The following is a 16,542-nucleotide window of genomic DNA, read 5'->3' as shown; positions in this document are numbered from 1 at the left end:
TTGGACAAGGTGACATGGGGCAGGCAGCCGTCCAGACCTGCAGCAGCTGCCCCGAGCTGTCTCTGGCACTGGGCTCGCCTCCCGACGGGAGAGGGAGAGGAATCCAGCCCTCAACCAGCCTGGGCCTCGGCAGCAACTGGAGACACATTCTCCTCCCGGGGCCCAGGGGCTGGGACGGCTGGGAGACAGGCGAAGAAGCATCAAGACCCCTATCTAGCCTCTTCCACTCTGGTCCCCAGGAAAAGAGGAGGCAGGCACAACTGCTGCAATATAACATCTCTATTTTATTTAAAAAAAACAAAACCAAACCCCTCCCTTGGAGGGCCAAGGCTGTTCCTTTACAAAGCTCCCATTAGAGGGGATTGGCTTCCGCCGTCAGGAGGGAGCGAGCGGCATGGTGTAGCTGAAGCCACGCGCAATTGGCGTTTCCCTCTGCTTCCCGGCCGCCTCCCCCCCGTTCCTTCCAGCCTCTCCCTATGGTGGCGGATTTAGGCGCCCAGTAAAGAGCTGATGGTCTCCCCTCATCCCCTGCCACCTCTTCCCGGGTCCCGCTGGGATGAACTCCACAGGCTGGCGGCTGTGCCCACAGGTGGCTGCGGGGGGGGCATGCTGGGACCCTCGGAGGCAGCCAGGGGAGAGGTGGGAAGGGCAGCCAGCGGAGAGGCGGGAAGGGGAGCCCCGTCCTGCCCGGAAAGTTACAACCGCGGAATGGCAGGCGGGCCGGCAGCGGGGGTGCACTCTGGGATGGAGTTAGCGAGAAGAAAACATGCACGCAAGCGACTTAGTGTTCCAGTCTCACCACATTTACAAGCTAAGTGTTCAAAAATGAACTAGGTTGGCCAGGCTCTCAGGGGACCCCCATGGTGCCCTCTGACCTTCTGCCTGAACCCCAGAAGGGTGGTAGAAGGGACCCTCTCCCAGGCTCCCACCCCTGGCTTTTCCCCCCATTATATATTATTTTTATTATTATTAATAAGAGATTACGTTGCCCTAACGAGGCCATGTGGCCCTGGGGAGAGGGAACCTAGTCCACAGGAGCCCTGGGCCTCAAACTCCTCCCTTTCCTCCCTCCCCCACCCCTCATGACTGATGCCCGCTCTCTCCCATTTCCCCATGCCAAAGTGCTCCAGGGAGGGAAGGAGGTGCTGGGATCTGGGCCCCCTAGAGCCCATGCCCATGGCCAGGGCCCAGCCCTCTCTGCAAGAAGAGGCAACGCCGTCTACTCCGGGAAGCGGAGGGCCGGGAGCTGGAGGGGGGCGGCGGGCAGGAGCCTGGGAACAGCAGCATCGGGAGACAGGGCTGACTTCTTGTGCTTGATGCCGCGCCGTTCCCGCCCCGCTGCATGCTCCCTCCAGGCCGGTCCGGTTCCGGCTTCAGCACCAGGGGTCCCGAGAGGCCCGGCCGCGGCACAGGCTGTCGCTGCGCTGCCAGGCGCTGTGGATGAGGCTTAAGGCGTCCTCGCACTTCTTCTTGCAGGAGGCCTCCTGGACTGCCTTGTGCGGAAGGTCCACCTGGGCCGACAAGGATGGTGGTCAGAGGCCAGAACGGGGACGTCGGTTCGGGAGAGCCACGGTTCCGCCCCCCGCCGCCCCTCCCCACACTCCACCCGGGGATTCAAACGCGAGATAAAGCAAAATAAATAAATAAATAAATAGAGTAATAAATATGTACAAACATATATACAGGTAGAAGATCTGTACTTATGTACAGATCTTTATACTCAGTTTTTTTTTCTTGTTTTTTTGTTTTTTTTTGATGGTATTTGTTATTATGTGCCAGGTTCTGTTCCAAGCGCTGGGGTGGATACAAGATAACCAGGTTGGATACAGTCCAGGTCCCACATGGGGCTCACAGTCGTAATCCTCATTTTGCAGATGAGGGAACTGAAACCCAGAGAAATGAACTGACTTGCCCAAGCCACAGAGGAAGAACCTTGGTCTTTTCACTCCCAGGCCCGGGCTCTTTCCACTAAGCCGCACTTCTTCCTGTTGCTTCAGTTACTTCCTCCTATCCCGAATTGATTTTACTTTCTGGCTCCCCTGCTAATCAGATGAACAATTAGGATACTTTTTAAGTGCGTACTATGTGCCAAGCACTGTAGACTGTGAGCCCCGTGTGGGACAACCTGATCACCTTGTAACCTCCCCAGCGCTTAGAACAGTGCTTTGCCCATAGTAAGCGCTTAATAAATGCCACCATTATATATGCTGGCAACTTGTACTTCCCAAGCGCTTAGTCCAGTGCTCTGCACACAGTGAGCGCTCAATAAATATGATTGAATGAATGAATGAATAATAATAATAATGATGGCATTTATTAAGAGCTTACTGAGCCCCCTCCTTCCTCTCCCCCCCCACCCTTCCCACCCCCCCGCCTTACCTCCTTCCCTTCCCCACAGCACCTGTATACATGTTTGTATGTATTTATTACTCTATTTATTTATTTTACTTGTACATATCTATTCTATTCTATTTTATTTTGTTTATATGTTTTGTTTTGTTGTCTGTCTCCCGCTTCTAGACCGTGAGCCCGCTGTTGGGTAGGGACCGTCTCTAGATGTTGGCAACTTGGACTTCCCAAGCGCTTAGTACAGTGCTCTGCACACAGTGAGCGCTCAATAAATACGACTGAATGAATGAATGAATGAGATGGCTTGAGCTCTCAACCTGTGCCCTCTCCTTGAACTGACAGGGCCCCATCCCTCCCTATACTGCCTCCGACCAGCTCAGAGGCAGAGGTAATAATAATAGTAGTAGTATCCATTAAGTGTTTACTCTGTGCCAAGCACTGCTCTAAGTGCTGGGGTCGGTACAAGACAATCAGGTCCCTCATGGGGCTCACAGCCTTGGGTAGAAGTGGGGGACATTCATCATCAATCGTATTTGATTCATTCATTCATTCATTCATTCAATCGTATTTATTGAGCGCTGACTGTGTGCAGAGCACTGTACTAAGCGCTTGGGAAGTACAAGTTGGGTACATGACATAGAACAGTGCCTGGGACAGGAATTTAATCCCCATTTTGCAGATAAGGAAACCGAGGCTCAAAGAAGTAAAGTGACTTGTCCGAAGTCACCCGGAGGAGACGTGGTGGAGCCGGGATTAGAACCCAGGTCCTCTGACTTCCAGCCCTGTACTCTTTCCACTAGCCGCATCGCTTCTCTGAGTGCCTAGGTTGAATTAGGAGACGGCCTTCCCTCCACAGGCAAGCATAAGGAGTTCTCGACCACAGGAGTGCTATCGGTATCGGTACTTGCTATCAGTAGGACTAGGCAGGGTTTGGATAAAGGCACGAAGGGGTAATTCACAGTGGGTCACTAGAGGAAAAGTTAGAGATATAAGACCAGTGTGGCCTACTGGAAAGAGCACAGGCCTTGAAGGGAGTCAGAGGACCTGGGTTCTAATGCTGGCTCTCCCATTTACCTGCTATGTTACCTTGGACACGTCATTTAACACGTCTTTTAGACTGTGGGCCCACTGTTGAGTAGGGACTGTCTCTATATGTTGCCAACTTGTACTTCCCAAGCGCTTAGTACAGTGCTCTGCACAAAGTAAGTGCTCAATAAATACGATTGATTGATTTAACATCTATGTACCTCAGTTGCGACTCTGCAAATTGTCAGCTGTGTGACTTTGGGCAAGTCACTTAACTTTTATTTTGTTAATATGTTTTGTTTTGTTCTCTGTCTCCCCCTTCTAGACCGTGAGCCCACTGTTGGGTAGGGACCGTCTCTATATGTTGCCAACTTGTACTTCCCAAGCGCTTAGTACAGTGCTCTGCACAAAGTAAGCGCTCAATAAATACGATTGATTGATTTAACATCTATGTACCTCAGTTGCGACTCTGCAAATTGTCAGCTGTGTGACTTTGGGCAAGTCACTTAACTTTTATTTTGTTAATATGTTTTGTTTTGTTCTCTTTCTCCCCCTTCTAGACTGTGAGCCCACTGTTGGGTAGGGACCGTCTCTATATGTTGCCAACTTGTACTTCCCAAGCGCTTAGTACAATGCTCTGCACACAGTAAGCGCTCAATAAATACAATTGAATGAATGAATGAACTTCTCTGTGCCTCAGTTCCCTCATCTGTAAAATGGGGATGAAGACTGTGAGCCCCCCGTGGGACAACCTGATCACCTTGTAACCTTCCCAGCGCTTAGAACAGTGCTCTGCACATAGTAAGTGCTTAATAAATGCCATCATTATTATTATTAATCCTGGCTCTCCCATTTACCTGCTAAGTTACCTTGGACAAGTCATTTAACATCTCTGTACCTTAGTTGCTTCACCTGTAAAATGGGGATTCAATGGGGATTCTACACCCGTTCTCACTCTCCTCTAGAGGGGAGCCCTGTGTGGGACAGGGATTGTGTCTGACATAATTTGTATCCGTCCCAGTACTTAGTACTGTACATATACAGTACTGTACATATCTATTCATATCTATTCTATTTATTTTATTTTGTTAGTATGTTTGGTTTTGTTCTCTGTCTCCCCCTTTTAGACTGTGAGCCCAATGTTGGGTAGGGACTGTCTCTATATGTTGCCAACTTGTACTTCCCAAGCGCTTAGTACAGTGCTCTGCACAGAGTAAGCACTCAATAAATAGATTGATTGATTGATTAGTACAGTGTTTGGCACATAGTTAAGCGCCTAACAAATGCCATAAAAAAAACCAAGCTGGCTGATCCATCCCCGGATGGAGGGCCAAGAGGGCAGCCATCCCCCGCTTCCTCCAAGCATCCCGTCGTCTCTACTGGAAACAGAAATCTGGGCTGGATGGACGGAAATCGTGGTCTGCCCCAGGAATGGTCTTCAATTCTTGGATTCCAATTCCAGGTCAGAGAGCCTCAAACGGCAGGCTTGGTCTCCGAAATGAGTCCTCAGGACGGCCTCCATTTCTGCAGTCTTGTATCAGCTACGCTTGTCAGTGTGAGCTGGCACAATTGTGTGCCATTTTGGATGAGAGTGTTAGAGTCAAACCTCCTAAAGGACAGGGCTTTGGCCGATTACCTGATCTCGTAGCCAGCTCAGGACAACTCTGGGCACCCATGGCCCTTTCCTAATACCCTCTGATGCTACCGCTCGAGTGGTTTTGGCCCTCCATCTCCTTTTCCCTGGGAACCCTGGGCTCATTACCTGGTAGAGGGCTTTCCACCCAGCACTCAGGGCCGAGAGGAGCCGGTCCAGTTCCGTGGTGCAACTCAGATAGATGACCCAAGGTGGGAGGAACTGCTTGCGGTCCTGGGCAAACTCCTGCGGAGGAATTCAGCAGTTAGTTTTTTGGGGGTTTTTTACGGCGTTTGTTAAACGCTTACTATGTGTCAAGCACTATACTAATCCTTGGGTAGATACGAGATAATCAGGTTGGATTCGGTCCATGTCCCGCACGGGGCTCACGGTCTTAGTCCCCATTTTGCAGATGAAGTAAAGTGACTCCCAGAGCCGGGATAAGAACCCAGATCCTTCTGACCCCCCGGAGGCCCTTGCTCTGTCCGCTAGGCCACAGTGCTTCTCAGGCCATTGGGGCGGCCTCAGTCCTCCCCCTCCCCAATACCCGGCTCCCGTTGGGCTCTGGTCGTCGCACTCACCACGATGCAGTACTCCTTGCCAGGCTCGGTGGCCACACCCGTGATGTCAGCCAGCTCCATGGTCCCCAGGGAGCGGAAGAAGCTGGTCTGGCAGTCCTCATGGCATGTAAACAGCCTGTCGTCCGTGATCACCAGGCAGCAGGGGATGCAGGGGCTGGGGGCCAGGCCCTGGGGGATCACCTGCTGGGAGACAGAGGATGCCGCTCAAGGCAAGGATCGAGTCACTCCTGCCACCTCAACCAACTCAGTCCCTGAGGCCGGGCGGGGCTGTGGGGCTGTGCTGGCTGGTCGCCGGGGGGGCACTCTTGCCTTAGCCACCGGTGGCCCCCCCACAGGCCCCAAGAGCAGAGGCAAGTTGCTGTTCCTTCCCCCTGTTGTCGCCTGGGCCAGGCCCGGCAGGAAGTGGTGACGTGGAGGTAGAGGGAAGGGTAGAGCGGACGGCGGGGCCGGGAGCGGCGTGCTGGGCCGCGGCCTACCCCTTTGGAGACGGCCTGGCAGAAGTACTGCATCCAGTCGGCCATCTCGGCCTCGTTGTCGGCGCTCAGCTCCAGGGACGGCCGGTCCGTGAGGATCACCTGGAAGGCGTGGGGTCGGTCGGTGCTGTTGGACCTCCGGCAGCCGCCACACTGCTCCCCCCTGAGGGCGGCCACAAACCGAAAGTGAGGGAAGGAGCGGGCCGTGGGGCCCGCACGGGGCTGTGACCCCCAGCTGGGCCCTAGTTCCTCCCCAGGTGGAGGAGGAACCACGGCTCCCTCTGCCAAGAGGATGTGAGAGCCCCTGTGGGCGATCTCGGGCTGGCTGAGGATTTGGTTCCCAGAGTGCTTTCCCCGGCTTCCCTCGTGGGCAAGGAGGAAACACTACGGCAGTCTCGAGGACTTGGGGGTGGATCATCGCCTCTCCTGGGCTCCTCCTAAGGGACATAAGGACTTCCCTGTTACGCCAACAGTGTGACCACCCGCCAACCCAGGGCCTCAGCTCTCCCACTTTAGACCTCTCATCTGGGGTATCCAAGAAAGAGATTCTGGCCCACGCTGGGAAACCCTGAGAGGCCGTGTTATCTAACGGAAGGAACACGATCTTGGGAGTCAGGAGACCCAGGGTCTCTAATCCTGGTTCCATCACTTGCCTGCTGTATGACTTTAGGCAACTGTCATGACTTCTCTGGGCCTCAGTTTTCCTCACCTATAAAATGGGGATGAAATACCTGTTCTTCTTCCCCCTTAAACCTGTGAACCCCAAGTGGGTCAGGGACTGTGTCCGACCTGATTATCTTGTATCTACCCCAAAACTTATACAGTGCTTGACACACTGAGAGCACTTACCAAAAACCATAATTCTTAAACTGAGACCTTCTACAGCTTGGAGCCAGAGCGACAGGGAACTGGCTCTGTGACTGAGGCCAAGCTGCTTGGGTAGGGGTAAGTAAGGGTGCTTGGGTAGGGTAGGTTTGGAGGGGGCCCCTGTTCCCCAGCAGGGCCCAGCCTTGGAAGTGGCACACCCCACTTCTAGAGACAGGTCCTCCAGCCTACTGGAGGGAAATTTTGGGAAGCAGCATGACCTAGTAGCTAAAGCACGGACCTGAGAGCCAGAAAGACCTGGGTTCTAATCCAAGCTCCACTCCTTGTCTGCTGTGTGACCTTGGGCAAGTCACTTAACTTCTCTGGGCCTCGATTACTTGGTCCGTAAAGTGGGGATTAAGACTGTGAGCCCTATGTGGGACAAGGACCGTGTCCAACCTAAATAACTTGTATATCTAACCCAGCTCTTAGAACGGTGCTTGACATACAGTAAGTGCTAACAAATATCATTATTATTATTATTATTCTGGTCCTGGGGACACTCACCCCATGTTAACGGAGAGCAGAGGGATGACATCGGTGCGATCTGGGTACTGATACAGGATTCCGTTGCTGACCGGAAAGGAGACAACACAGATGGCCATGAGGAGAGGATAGGTCGGTTTCTTTGACACTCTCTTGGCTCAACAAGCGGGTTTCTGGGTCCAAGTGGCCTGAGGGTTCCCCTTCCGAGGCCAGGATCTCTCTTCCCAAGAGCTCCCTCCTCTCCCACATTTTGGACAGGGACCTCTGGCCCAACACTTAACCGCCCTTAGACCTGATGGGTACGGGAGGTGAGGAGGTGAACGTGGGTGGGAAATTGCAGAGGGAAGTGAACAAAGGTAGAGCGGAGTGAGGAGACTCTGACAACCAGACCTGCTGGGGAACGCTGTGACCCAGGGGAAACTCCCATGGATCCAATCCAGAGTCCCTCTCCTCCCACATCAGAGGAAGATGGAAACAAGAAGTGGAGCTTGGGGCTGCTCTGGGGTGATTCTGGGTGGCAATGCGGCTTGCTCAGTCTGTAACTTTCCGGCAACAAGGTGCCGGACTACTGGTTTCTATCGTCTCAGGTCCTCGCCCGTCCAAACTTTGGTGATTCCAGCCGCTCTTGGGGATCTGCCCTCTCCTGCTCCACCAAGGCCTCCCCCTCCCAGGTCACTGCCGATACTCAGAGGGGCCCCCACCTGAGCACCACGAAGCAGGTCTTCCAATGCTCCTTGCCCAGGTATGACGTGCCAGCCTTGTAGTTCAGGATCCCTTCTTTGGTGATGGAGTTCTCGATGGATGAGTAGTGGCAGGGGACGGGGCCCAGAGCCTCGTCCAACGGATCTTCCCAGTGCACGAGGCCATAGAACCGCACGGTGACGGCTGGAGCCTGGGTGAGGGAAGGGAACGGAGGGGGCGGTGAGGCGCGGGCCAGGATGTCTGATCTCGGAAATGGATGCAGGGGAAGATGCGGTCTCTGCTCCAAGATGGCCTCTGAACAGAGGGAGCTAGGCTGTCATGGAGGCACTCAGGAGGCTCACGGTAATGACCAGAAAACCACCCTCAAGTGGTAAGAATTTGGTGGTCTTAGGAGCTAGAGGGGATCTAACCTCATCAGGTTCTCTGTGCAGGCAACAGACTGGGATGATGGCTGCCAGAGCCCTCCCCAAACGATAATTATGGTAATTATGGTACTTTTTAAAGTGCTTACTAGATGCCAAGCACTGTTCCAAGCACTGGGGTAGATAGAAGCTAATCAGGTTGGACAAAGTCCCTGTCCCTCATGGGGCTCACGTTCTTAATCTCCATTTTACAGATGTTGCCGACCTGTACTTCCCAAGCGCTTAGTACAGTGCTCTGCACACAGTAAGTGCTCAATAAATACAACTGCATGAATGAATGAGGAAACTGAGGCCCAGAGAAGTTACGTGATTTGCCCAAGGTCACACAGCAAGCGCTTAGTACAGTGCTCTGCACACAGTAAGCGCTCAATAAATACGATTGATTGATTGGAGGAGCCAGGATTAGAACCCAGGTCCCTCTGACTCCCAGGACCACGCTCCATCCATTAAGCCAAGCTGCTTCTCAGCCTCCTTCACCCCTCTGTGGCCGACTCCCAAGAAGGTCTGTCCCTGGCAGGGTTTGGGCACCCCCTCGGGGTCCGCCCTGCTGCTCACCTCACATTTGGATTCCTGTGCCACAAACTTGGCCAGAGCGAGTTTCTCCATGGTGGCGTCAGTCAGGATGCTGGGGTAGGGTGGCTCGCGGCAGCCTTTAATCATGGCCGACTTCAGAGAGACCAAGAAAAACCTGCAAAGGGATGGGACTTCAGAGAGACCAAGAGAAACCTGCAAAGGGATGGGACTTCAGAAAGACCAGATGGGCACTTCTGGTCAGCGGTGGGGAAGACCCGCTGGGGAATCCCAAACGGAGTCGGGAGGACTGGGTTCTGGGTGCTCAGGTGCGGCACTGCCTCCCCACCGGTGGGTAAGTTCCTCAAGGGGAAGCAATCAGGGTTGCCTGGTCACTCCCCAAAGCACGACACATGGAGGACAAGGCATTCGATCCTCTGGACCGTCAACTGCTTGGCTCCAAGCTGGAGGGGCAGTCGAATGCTCACAGCTCTAGAAGTAAGACTTGTAAGACATGGGGAGCATGGCCCGGGGCTGGCCACAGCGGAAGGAAAGAGTGGTTGTTTTTTTAATGGCATTTGTTAAGCGCTTACTAAGTGCCAGGCACTGTACTAAGCACAGGGGGAGATGTCTTCTAAGTCATCCCTCCTTCCTCCACCCTTCCTCACAAGGTTCCTCCAAGCTTCCTGGTACTACCATCAGAGAAGGGATACTGGGCTGGATGGGCCGCTTGATCTGACCCAGGACTGGTATTTATAGCTTTACGTTCCTGAATGGGTCCTGGCTGTGGCCACGAACTGGTCAGCGTCAGGAAGAAAAGCGGGGTATCGGCGGGTGGGATGGGATGCGGATGGGAACCTCCTCCAGGAGGCCTTCCCAGACTGAGCCCCTTCCTTCCTCTCCCCCTCGTCCCCCTCTCCATCCCCCCCATCTTACCTCCTTCCCTTCCCCACAGCACCTGTATATATGTATATATGTTTGTACATATTTTTTACTCTATTTATTTATTTATTTATTTTATTTGTACATATCTATTCTATTTATTTTGTTAGTATGTTTGGTTTTGTTCTCTGTCTCCCCCTTTTAGACTGTGAGCCCACTGTTGGGTAGGGACTGTCTCTATATGTTGCCAATTTGTACTTCCCAAGCGCTTAGTACAGTGCTCTGTACATAGTAAGCGCTCAATAAATACGATTGATGATGATGATGATGCGGAGAGCAGCTGGCATCATGGTTTCACTCACTCTGCGAGGGCCACGTCAGCAGTGTCGAGCAGAAACTGTTTCCTCCGGTTGGTACAAACTAGGGTGATTGTCTGCTGGTCCAGGCCAACCTGCCAGAGACAAATTGTGAGCACACACAGAGAACCCATTTTTTTCATTCTCTCTCTCTCTTTCTCTCTCTGTGCCTCTGTCTCTCTTCCCTGCCTTTTCCCCCTTCCCCTTCCTTCCCCTCAGGCTCTGAGCAGAGTGGGCAGGCTTAGAATTGAAGAAGGAATACTGCCCTCCAAAATTAACCCCGGTTTGGCAGAGAAAATGGGCGAGGAGCTCCAGGGGCCCAGATCCCCTTGAGGTGTGGGGCAGCTCTTGGGCAGAGACCCAAGGAGTAAAGGTGAGGACACAGAGTGACCGCACCACACAAGCTGGGCAAGCATCCAGGAGTTTCCGGGGATTGATGGTGCTCTGAGGGAGGTTACTACAGGGCAGGGATAGGGGACGCGGAGATGAACTTAGGCAACTGGTTGTTGTCGCTCTCTCCTGATGCTATTGAGCAAGCCATGGAACAAACTGCCACCTGCCAGGGTCCAGGAACCAGCTCCTCACAGCCCGAGGGGTTCTGCTCCTCAATCAATCAATCCATTGAATTTATTGAGTGCTTACTGTGTGCAGAGCACTGGACTAAGCGCTTGGGAAGTACAAGTTGGCAACAGGAAGTACAAGTTGGCAACAAATATGAGGAGAGAATGTGTCTACCAATTCCACTGGATTATACTCCCCCAGGTGCTTAATACAGTGCTCCGCACATGGCACTCAATAAATACCATCGATTAACACACAATAAATTCCATCGAAAGCCAAGATGACATGTTCACTGTTTACATCAAAAGCTCCTAACTACCAAATATTTTCAAACAACCACCTTTCCTGGACTTCAGTTCTAACACGAACATCCCAAAAGCAAACTCCTCACACGCCAGAGTTCGAAGGCAGTAAGGATAGTGCATATTCATTCGTTCCGGTAAATGCCCAGAAAACCACCCTCAAGTGGTAGGAGTTTGGTGGTCCTAGGAGCTAGAGGGGATCTAACCTCATCAGGTTCTCCGTGCATGCAACAGACTGGGATGATGGCTGCCAGAGCACTCCCCAAACGATAATTATGGTAATTATGGTACTTTTTAAAGTGCTTACTAGATGCCAAGCACTATTCCAAGCACTGGGGTAGATAGAAGCTCGAGCTACCCAGCACTGCTGCCCACTGCCCTGAAATGCCTTTCTTCTCTGCCACAGCCCCATCCCTCTAAGCCTGGCAAGGAGACACTGCTGACCACCCCCTCTCCATCAGCTAGCCACGGATAAACTAACCCACCATGTGGTGCTCTGAAAGCGGGGGCTTTTGGAAGAGGTGTCCTCACATCAGCACAACAAATAGCCATAAGAACCCTCGGCCCCCGGGGCCATTATTTTTTTTAAATAGTATTTGTTAAGAGCTTACTACGTGCCAGGCACTTTACTAAGCCCAGAGGTAGATACAAGGTAATCAGGTAGGACACAATCCCCGTCCCACCCGGGCCTTAATTCCCAGCTTCCAAATGAAGTAACTGAGGCACAAAGAAGTGAAGCGGCTTCCCCGAGGTCACACAGCAGGCAAGTGAAGCGGCGTGGCTCGGTGGAAAGAGCCCGGGCTTTGGAGTCAGAGGTCATGGGTTCAAATCCCGGCTCCGCCACTTGTCAGCTGTGTGACTTTGGGCAAGTCACTTCACTTCTCTGGGCCTCAGTTCCCTCATCTGTGAAATGGGGATGAAGACTGTGAGCCCCCCCGTGGGACAACCTGATCACCTTGTATCTCCCCCAGTGCTTAGAACAGTAGTGCTTTGCACATAGTAAGCACTTAATAAATGCCATCACATATATATATGTATATATGCATGTATATATATATATGTGTGTACGTATATGTATATATGCATATATGCACATATTATATATGTGTGTGTGTGTGTGTGTGTGTGTGTGTACATGTATGTGTGTGTGTGTGTATATATATGTGATGGCATTTACCTATATATATAAATATATTTACCTATATATAAAAATATATTTATATATTTACTTATATATATATAAGTAAATGCCATCACACACACACATATATACATATACGCACACACATATATACATGCATATATACATACATATACACACATGTATATACATATATACATGCATATATACATACACACACACACATATATATGCACACACATATATACATGCATATATACATACATATATACATATACACACATGTATATACATATATATACATGCATATATATATATATACACACACACATGTATATATATATATATATAGTGGGGTCAGGATTAGAACCCAGGTCCTTCTGACTCCCGGGCCCACTCGGCCATGCTGCTTCCCCGTCCCAGTAGGACATCTTACCGAGATGTAGTCAAGTTCATTGTAGGACACGGCTTCTTCCACCATGTATGGCTTCTCTGTGGCTCCTGAGGGAGGAGACCACACGGGTAAGCAAAGGTGGTTTAGGAATCGCCCCTTGAAATTCACTGAAATCCCCCACCTCCTGGCTCCATGAGGGCTGCCATTTCCCCATGCTGGCTGAGAATGAGTGTATGAAGCATCAGAAAAATCATGGTCACTGAGTGTGAAGCAGAGGAAGGACAAATAATAATAATAATAACAACAATAACAATAATATTGATAACAGGCTCTAAGCTTCTCTATAGACTGTAAACTCACAGTCTAAGTAGGAGGGAATGTGTCTACCAACTCTAGTGTACTATACTTTCCCAAGTGCTTATTACAGTGTTTAGCACAGAGTAAATAGTATTATTATTACTGCATTTATGTGCTCACTGTAATAATAATAATGATGGCATTTACTAAGTGCTTACTATGCACAAAGCACTGTTCTAAGCGCTGGGGAGCTTACAAGGTGATCAGGTTGTCCCACGGGGGGCTCACAGTCTTCATCCCCGTTTTACAGATGAGGTCACTGAGGCACAGAGAAGTTAAGTGACTTGCCCAAAGTCACACGGCTGACAATTGGCAGAGCTGGGATTTGAACTCATGACCTCTGACTCCAAAGCCTGTGCTCTTTCCACTGAGCCACGCTGCTTCTCTACTATGTGCCAGGCACTGTACTAAGCACTGGGGTGACTACAAGCAAGTCAGGTTGGACACAGTCCCCGTCCCACATGGGGCTCCGAGTCTTACTCCTGATTTCATAGATGTGATAACTGAGGCCTAGAGAAGTGAAGTGACTTGCCCAAGGACACATGGCAGACAAGAGGCTGAGCTGGAATTTGAATCCAGGTCACACAGCAGACAAGCGGAGGAGTTGGGATTAGAACCCATGACTTTCTAACTCCCAGGCCTCTAAGGATAATAGGTAGCCTCTAGGTCATGCTGCTTCTCTCTTTGATTAACTGACTGATTAATAATTGTGGTATTTGGTTAAGCACTTACTATGTGCCCAGCACAATACTAAGCACTGGGGTAGATGCAAGATAAGTAAATGGGGCAAAGTCCTTATCCCACAAGGGCCTCACGTATTTCATTCCCATTTTACCAGTGAGGAAACCGAGGCCCAGAGAAGTGAAGCGACCTACCTAAGGTCACAGACCAGGCGCGTGGGCAGAGCCGGGATTAGAACCCAGTTCTCCTGCCCCATCAAGCCCCTGCTCTTTCCACTTGGCATGATCCTGTAAATCAGAGGACTCAGATTCTAATCCCACTTGTCTGCCGTGTGACCTCAGGCAAGTCATTTCACTTCTCGGCACCTTAGTGACCTCATCTGTAAAATGGGGGTTAAATCCTCCTCCCTTAGACTATGAGCCCTACGGAGGACAGTGACTGTGTGCAGAGGCTGTGAGCCCATTGTTGGGTAGGGACCGTCTCTATATGTTGCCAACATGTACTTCCCAAGCGCTTAGTACAGTGCTCTGCACACAGTAAGGGCTCAATAAAAACGACTGAATGAATGCAAACTGATTCTTTTGTATCTACCTCAGTGCTTAGGACAGTGCTTGTGATGTAGTAAGTGCTTAACAAATACCATGAAAAAAAAAGACTAAACAAGCAGCCGTGGCATTGGGAGGGAGGCAGGTGGGGGCCTGAAGCTCCAGAGCTCAGCCCTGGAGACCAGCCTGACTGTCGGCGCTCCGTAGCCTGTGCTCCCTCCGCACCTGCAGCATGGCTTAGTGGACAGAGCACAGGCCTGAAAGTCATAAGGACCTGGGTTCGAATCCCAGCTCTGTCTGCTGTGTGACATTGAGCAAGTCACTACACTTCTCTGGGACTCAGTAACCTCATCTGAAAATGGAGATTAACAGTGAGTTTCATATGGGATAGGAACTGGGTCCAACCTAATTACCTTGAGCTCTCTTCCTCCCTTCAAGGCCCTACTGAGAGCTCATCTCCTCCAGGAGGCCTTCCCAGACTGAGCCCCTTCCTTCCTCTCCCCCTCGTCCCCCCTCCATCCCCCGCATCTTACCTCCTTCCCTTCCCCACACCACCTGTATATATGTATATATGTTTGTACATATTTATTACTCTATTTATTTATTTTACTTGTACCTATCTATTCAATTTATTTTATTTTGTTAGTATGTTTGGTTTTGTTCTCTGTCTCCCCCTTCTAGACTGTGAGCCCACTGTTGGGTAGGGACTGTCTCTATATGTTGCCAGCTTGTACTTCCCAAGCGCTTAGTACAGTGCTCTGCACACAGTAATCGCTCAATACGATTGATTGATTGATTGATAAGCAGCATGGCATAATGGATAGAGCACAGGCCTGGGAATCAGGTTATGGGTTCTAATCCCAGCTCCACCACTTGTTTGCTGTGTGACCTTGGGCAAGTCGTCACTTTATTTCTCTGGGCCTCAGTACCCTCATCTGTAAAATGGGGAGAATGTGAGCCGCATATGGGACAGGGATTGTGTCCAACCCGATTTGCATGTATCCTCCCCAGCACTTAGTACAGTGCCCAGCACGTAGCAAGCACTTAACAAATGCCATTATTATTATTATTATTCCAGTGCTTAGAACACTGCTTGGCACATAGTAAACACTTAAATACCATAATTATTATCCATTCATTCGACCGTATTTATTGAGCACTTACTGTATGCAGAGCACTGTACTAAGCACTTGGGAAGTACAAATTGGCAACATATAGAGATGGTCCCTACCCAACAATGGGCTCACAGTCTAGAAGGGGGAGACAGACAACGAAACAAAACAACTAAACAGGTGTCAATACCACCAGAAGAAATAGAATTATAGCTATATACACATCATTAACAAAATTAATAGAGCAATATGTACAAATATATACAAGAGTTGTGGGGAGGGGAGGAGGAGGAGAAGAGGAAAAAGCACAGCTGCTTAGTTGTAAGGATTATTTGTTGCCAACTTGTATTTCCCAAGCGCTTAGTACAGTGCTCTGCACAAAGTAAGCGCTCAATAAATACGATTGATTGATTGATTACGTAGCTACATAATCTTTAAGATGCAACCTATTCAAATGTAAGCGCAACTGGAAAGACAGTCAATACTGCAGTTCATTCACTCATTCAATCATATTTATTGAGCACTTAGTGTGTGCGGAGCACATACATTACTAAGCACTGGGGAGAGGACAACAATAAACAGACACATTTCCTGTCCACTAAAAAAAAAGTCTCGCTGATTTGTTTTGCCAAGTGTTTTGTAGCGTGGCTCAGTGGAAAGAGCATGGGCTTTGGAGTCAGAAGTCATGGGTTCAAATCGCAGCTCTGCCAATTATCAGCTATGTGACTTTGGGCAAGTCACTTAACTTCTCTGTGCCTCAGTTATCTCATCTGTAAAATGGGGATGAAGACTGTGAGCCCCCCGTGGGACAACCTGATCACCTTGTAACCTCCCCAGCGCTTAGAACAGTGCTTTGCACATAGTAAGCGCTTAACAAATACCATTATTATTATTATTATTATTGTTATTCTATGAAGGAGGCAGACAAAAAGGGCAGAGAACAAGAGGCATGAGGAGAATCCCCCGGGCCTGGAATGCCTTCCCTCTGCCCATCCGCCAAGCTAGCTCTCTTCCTCCCTTCAAGGCCCTGCTGAGAGCTCACCTCCTCCAGGAGGCCTTCCCAGACTGAGCCCCTTCCTTCCTCTCCCCCTCGTCCCCCTCTCCGTCCCCCTCATCTTACCTCCTTCCCTTCCCCACAGCACCTGTATATGTGTATATATGTTTG

At 50.5% G+C, this 16,542-nt stretch overlaps 1 protein-coding gene across 1 annotated transcript in view; it reads right to left on the bottom strand.

Moving 5' to 3' along the window:
- Positions 1-264: 264 nt before the first annotated feature.
- The window catches only part of PLEKHM2 (pleckstrin homology and RUN domain containing M2), a 79,428-nt gene continuing 63,150 nt past the window's right edge, over positions 265-16,542 (bottom strand). The window contains exons 13-21 of the mRNA XM_038747298.1: positions 12,725-12,789; positions 10,291-10,379; positions 9,092-9,224; positions 8,114-8,304; positions 7,434-7,499; positions 6,066-6,225; positions 5,590-5,769; positions 5,138-5,254; positions 265-1,511 (exon numbers count right to left, since the gene is read on the bottom strand). Of these exons, the coding sequence (XP_038603226.1) occupies positions 1,374-1,511; positions 5,138-5,254; positions 5,590-5,769; positions 6,066-6,225; positions 7,434-7,499; positions 8,114-8,304; positions 9,092-9,224; positions 10,291-10,379; positions 12,725-12,789 (1,139 nt within the window). The 3' untranslated portion in view covers positions 265-1,373. The remainder of the gene's footprint in view (positions 1,512-5,137; positions 5,255-5,589; positions 5,770-6,065; positions 6,226-7,433; positions 7,500-8,113; positions 8,305-9,091; positions 9,225-10,290; positions 10,380-12,724; positions 12,790-16,542) is intronic.

This window comes from Tachyglossus aculeatus, chromosome 5, assembly GCF_015852505.1.
Source record: "Tachyglossus aculeatus isolate mTacAcu1 chromosome 5, mTacAcu1.pri, whole genome shotgun sequence".
In the NCBI taxonomy this organism is placed as follows: Eukaryota; Metazoa; Chordata; class Mammalia; order Monotremata; family Tachyglossidae; genus Tachyglossus; species Tachyglossus aculeatus.
This window is presented reverse-complemented; position numbering and strand designations above follow the sequence as displayed.